This window comes from Brachycentrus maculatus, unplaced genomic scaffold, assembly GCF_059751285.1.
Source record: "Brachycentrus maculatus isolate JH-2025_06_01 unplaced genomic scaffold, ASM5975128v1 h1tg000439l, whole genome shotgun sequence".
Classification (NCBI taxonomy): Eukaryota; Metazoa; Arthropoda; class Insecta; order Trichoptera; family Brachycentridae; genus Brachycentrus; species Brachycentrus maculatus.
In genome coordinates, this window is record NW_028281187.1 from 148,235 (window position 1) to 154,234 (window position 6,000).

Genomic DNA, 6,000 nt, shown 5'->3' on the forward strand with positions numbered 1-6,000 from the left:
CTATCTATCTATCTGATTCTGACAGTTATTTTTTCCTATCGGATCTCTTTTGTTTAATTCTGTGCGACGCATGCGACATCTGTGGTAGAACTGTTTTATAATATGTAGGTACTTTTTGTAAGTACTTAATAAAATGTATAGGTAGGTACCTAGTTATTTTATTACATCTCCCCCCTTGGGGATGAAAATTCATAGTAAAATTTTCACTCGTCCTCCGGATCATCTTCTTGTATAAGTTTAGTGATATGATAAAGTTTTTTTTTTTTTTTTCTTTCTTTCTTTTTTCCTTCTTTTTTTCTTTCTTGTTTTTTTTCTTTCTTCCTTTTTTTTCCTTTTTTTTTCGTTCTTTTTTTTTTCTTTTTTTTTTTGTATTTTTTTTTTTTCTTGACCCTTTTAAAGTAGACACAGTTTTTCTCAATCCATTTGTTTTTTTCTTTTGAATTCCTTCATTTTTATTCAGATCTCTTAAAGTATCTTCTAATATAACCAAATGTACAACTTTTAATTGTTCATCTGCATTTTTATTCGATTCTAAAACTGGATTCCGGCTTAGACAATCTACTTCTAAATTCTTCTTTCCTGGAGTATATTTTATTTCATCTTTCGTAGAAGTTTTTTCTACTTTCTTTTTATTTTCATTTTTCAAGCATTGTCTTTGTGTTATTTTTAAGTCTTCATTTTGGATTAGTTTAAATTTTTTTATCATATCTAATCCTATCAAAAAATCATATTTGAAATTTTCTTCATCAATAATATATACATCAACGTTTTTTTCCAATTCAAATATTTTTATTTTCAAAGTCGTCAAACCGTTTGTCTTTTTAACACCATTAATTGTTACTAAATCTGCTTCATTCATATTGTTTCCTTTTCCTTTTAGTTTTAATAACTTAGAATTTATTAGAGAAACATTTGAACCTGAATCGTAAATTCCAAATATTTCAATTTGATCATTTAGTAATAGTTTGACATTTATTAATGGTGTTACTATTCGTTTTTTTGATCGGTTTCGTTTAACTTAGCTTCTATAACTGAATTGTTTACATGTCTGATAGTATTTTTATTATTAAACTTATCATCCTCCTTTGTTCTAAACCAGCACGTTACTTCAGGGTGATATCGAGTTCCCTTATTTAATTTTTCACAAATCTTACATGGACTTTTATCTTTAATTTTACCACTAGTTCTTAGATTTCCATATCTTCTTTGATCCGAAAACCTTTTTTTATTTACAATGTTTTCGTGTTTTTTTACTTCATTGAATAAATCGACTGTATCTTCTAATTTTTCTCTATCAATCATATTAATTATAAATTCTGGTAAACCAGCCACAATAAGATCTACTAAGGTACCCATGTCGATCGTTCTTCTCATCTCCAACAAAAGTTTTTCCTTCCTTATGGCATAGTCTAACAAGGAACCGTCGTTATATTTAAAAGATAATGCAAACATTACATGGTTCCATCCCTTGTTTGTAAATGTTTTACAAAAGTTGTTTTTCCATACTATCCATTCTGAGTTCATGGAAAATTTTATCATCATCGAACTGTACCAATCTTCACAACTTTTATCCATAAACAATCTTAATATTTCAATTTTTTTCTCATCCGTTGTCACCTCAAAACGTATACATTCTTTTTCAAAAATATCCATCCACTGGTTTGCATTAGGATTTTTGCTTGTAAATTTTTCAATGATGAACTTCTCTGAAATATCTTTTAAATTTTGATGTTTGCTTACCTGAGCATTTTGTATTAATTTTTCTAGTAAGTTTTGTAATGTTTGAGGAGCAGTATCCATTTTTATTTTTATTTTGTTTCTTTATTTTTGATTAACAAAATTGTCGTTTTATAACGTGGTAATATTTTCCTTTTGAAAATTAAGTGTAAATAATATGTAAAGTGGGTGTATAATAATAAAATAAACAATGTGTTGCTTTGTAATTAAAGTTTATTCTTAATTTATCTTTATAATAATTTTTATATCTATCTATCTATCTATCTATCTGATTCTGACAGTTATTTTTTCCTATCGGATCTCTTTTGTTTAATTCTGTGCGACGCATGCGACATCTGTGGTAGAACTGTTTTATAATATGTAGGTACTTTTTGTAAGTACTTAATAAAATGTATAGGTAGGTACCTAGTTATTTTATTACATATATATATATATATATATATATATATATATATATATATATATATATATATATCTATATATATATATATATATATATATATATATATATATATATATATATATATATATATATATATATATATATATATATATATATATATATATATATATATATATGTAATAAAATAACTAGGTACCTACCTATACATTTTATTAAGTACTTACAAAAAGTACCTACATATTATAAAACAGTTCTACCACAGATGTCGCATGCGTCGCACAGAATTAAACAAAAGAGATATTTTAATATTTCAATTTTTTTCTCATCCGTTGTCACCTCAAAACGTATACATTCTTTTTCAAAAATATCCATCCACTGGTTTGCATTAGGATTTTTGCTTGTAAATTTTTCAATGATGAACTTCTCTGAAATATCTTTTAAATTTTGATGTTTGCTTACCTGAGCATTTTGTATTAATTTTTCTAGTAAGTTTTGTAATGTTTGAGGAGCAGTATCCATTTTTATTTTTATTTTGTTTCTTTATTTTTGATTAACAAAATTGTCGTTTTATAACGTGGTAATATTTTCCTTTTGAAAATTAAGTGTAAATAATATGTAAAGTGGGTGTATAATAATAAAATAAACAATGTGTTGCTTTGTAATTAAAGTTTATTCTTAATTTATCTTTATAATAATTTTTATATCTATCTATCTATCTATCTATCTGATTCTGACAGTTATTTTTTCCTATCGGATCTCTTTTGTTTAATTCTGTGCGACGCATGCGACATCTGTGGTAGAACTGTTTTATAATATGTAGGTACTTTTTGTAAGTACTTAATAAAATGTATAGGTAGGTACCTAGTTATTTTATTACATATATATATATATATATATATATATATATATCTATATATATATATATATATATATATATATATATATATATATATATATATATATATATATATATATATATATATATATATATATATATATATATATATATATATATATGTAATAAAATAACTAGGTACCTACCTATACATTTTATTAAGTACTTACAAAAAGTACCTACATATTATAAAACAGTTCTACCACAGATGTCGCATGCGTCGCACAGAATTAAACAAAAGAGATATTTTAATATTTCAATTTTTTTCTCATCCGTTGTCACCTCAAAACGTATACATTCTTTTTCAAAAATATCCATCCACTGGTTTGCATTAGGATTTTTGCTTGTAAATTTTTCAATGATGAACTTCTCTGAAATATCTTTTAAATTTTGATGTTTGCTTACCTGAGCATTTTGTATTAATTTTTCTAGTAAGTTTTGTAATGTTTGAGGAGCAGTATCCATTTTTATTTTTATTTTGTTTCTTTATTTTTGATTAACAAAATTGTCGTTTTATAACGTGGTAATATTTTCCTTTTGAAAATTAAGTGTAAATAATATGTAAAGTGGGTGTATAATAATAAAATAAACAATGTGTTGCTTTGTAATTAAAGTTTATTCTTAATTTATCTTTATAATAATTTTTATATCTATCTATCTATCTATCTATCTGATTCTGACAGTTATTTTTTCCTATCGGATCTCTTTTGTTTAATTCTGTGCGACGCATGCGACATCTGTGGTAGAACTGTTTTATAATATGTAGGTACTTTTTGTAAGTACTTAATAAAATGTATAGGTAGGTACCTAGTTATTTTATTACATATATATATATATATATATATATATATATATATATATATCTATATGTATATATATATATATATATATATATATATATATATATATATATATATATATATATATATATATATATATATATATATCAACCCTGTTTATCAACACGATTAAATTTGTTCAACTAATACGTAGTCGATACACAAATACATTTTCTTTATTTCTGACATTTCTTTATTAATAATAATTTATTTTGATATATGTAAAACCTGTTTGATTGTACCAATATGAGATCTTTGATTGCTTAATATCAAATTTGTTACGAAAATTAATATAAAACATGGGTTTATAATATACGTCACATCTTGGTACCTATGTAATATTTGTAGACAACTCAATGTTAAGCACACCACTATGTTTCGTGGGTATATTTACGAGATTACAGATTTTTAGTTAGGTACGTACAATGGTGTCATGGAAAAAAACATTTAAATCCTTAAAGTGGTAAATTTACATAAAATCAGGTATTTTCAATATAGAAAATATTTGTCATTTTAATACGCAATATTATACATACGTAAATTCTACATTCCCTGGAGTTTTTATTATCATGCCATTTGAAATCGATAAGATTTGTAAATATAAATTTAAAAAATCAACCCCCTTTGTCCACATCCTAACTGTGGGTGGAGACACGTGTGGCTCCTCGCGCATCCTATCAGTAATGAACTATAAGATCAAAATCTATAGATTTACCTCTTGTAAGTCATTCGTAATATGGTCCTAAATTCCTAAAAACGAATGAATGAATATTGATTATAATCAATTATTGTATCGCCCTCAGGTTCTTGGCCATCTGGTGGCCCCTCAAGTGCCAGATCACCAAGCGCAGAGCCCGCATCATGATCTTCGTGATATGGATCATCGCCCTCACCACCACTATCCCGTGGGCGCTCTACTTCGACCTGGTGGTCATCTTCAAGGACTCTCCGCAAACCAAACTATGCCTCGAGGTCTGGCCGGACCACCTGGACGGGTCCCTGTACTTCCTGATAGCCAATTTCTTATTTTGCTACATTCTGCCGATGATCCTCATCTCCATGTGTTACGTACTAATCTGGATCAAGGTTTGGAGGCGGACCATTCCTTCCGACACGAAAGACGCTCAAATGGAACGCATGCAGCAGAAATCTAAAGTCAAGGTTGTCAAGATGCTCGTGGCGGTCGTCATACTGTTCGTCTTGTCTTGGCTTCCTCTGTACGTCATCTTCGCCAGGATAAAGTTCGGCGGGGAGATCGAGCTGTGGGAGGAAGAGATCCTGCCCATCGCGACGCCCATAGCCCAGTGGCTGGGAGCGTCCAACTCGTGCATCAACCCGATCCTCTACGCGTTCTTCAACAAGAAGTACAGGAGGGGGTTCGTGGCCATCGTGAAGAGCAAGAAGTGCTGCGGCCGGCTGCGCTACTACGAGACGGTGGCGCTCATGTCGTCCAGCACGAGCATGCGCAAGTCGTCGCACTACCACCAGCACGCCTCGGCGCGCCGCTCGCCGCCCGGCCAGGACGGCGCGGCCGTGTCCTTCATCTACAACAACACGGGCGTGTAGGCGCGCGCGGACCGCCGCCGGGAAGCGGCTCGAGTCGCGAGGAGCCCGGGGCAGGGGCCCCCGAGGCCCGCCCTGCAACCTGCGAACCCGCAGCGTGCGGCGCTGCGGCGCGAAGCGAGGAACGTGTCGTATCTCACACGGCGCTAGGTGCTTGAAGACGCGAGGAACTTCGGCTTCTTCTAATATATCCTATATTCTTGTTTTAGTGTCAAACTACGTGTATGTTTATTCAAGATCGATGGCGGAAAATTGTTTCTTCTCGCATTAACGTCAACAACGCATTTCATGTAAACGATCGCTCAAATAGGAATTATCAAAATTCACTACTATTTTTAATGTTACTTAAATATATGTTTTAAGTGAAATCTTAACGCATAGCGTGGATATTCAAACAGTGTATTTCTAGAAATATAATTTCAAATATGAGTATGACTCTTCTTATAATATACATATGTATTTTTTAAATTTAATATTTAAGTTTAGTGGGGATGATCAAGAAGTGATGTAGAACACCACTATTTTGCCTATAACGTGACGTATATATATCGAGGCTCCCGTAT

At 30.6% G+C, this 6,000-nt stretch overlaps 1 protein-coding gene across 1 annotated transcript in view; it reads left to right on the forward strand.

Moving 5' to 3' along the window:
- SIFaR (SIFamide receptor) overlaps nucleotides 1-5,547 on the forward strand; it is an 86,569-nt gene extending 81,022 nt beyond the window's left edge. Inside the window, exon 3 of the mRNA XM_088271382.1 lies at nucleotides 4,678-5,547. Within this exon, the coding sequence (XP_088127508.1) occupies nucleotides 4,678-5,440 (763 nt within the window). The 3' untranslated portion in view covers nucleotides 5,441-5,547. The remainder of the gene's footprint in view (nucleotides 1-4,677) is intronic.
- Nucleotides 5,548-6,000: the final 453 nt, after the last annotated feature.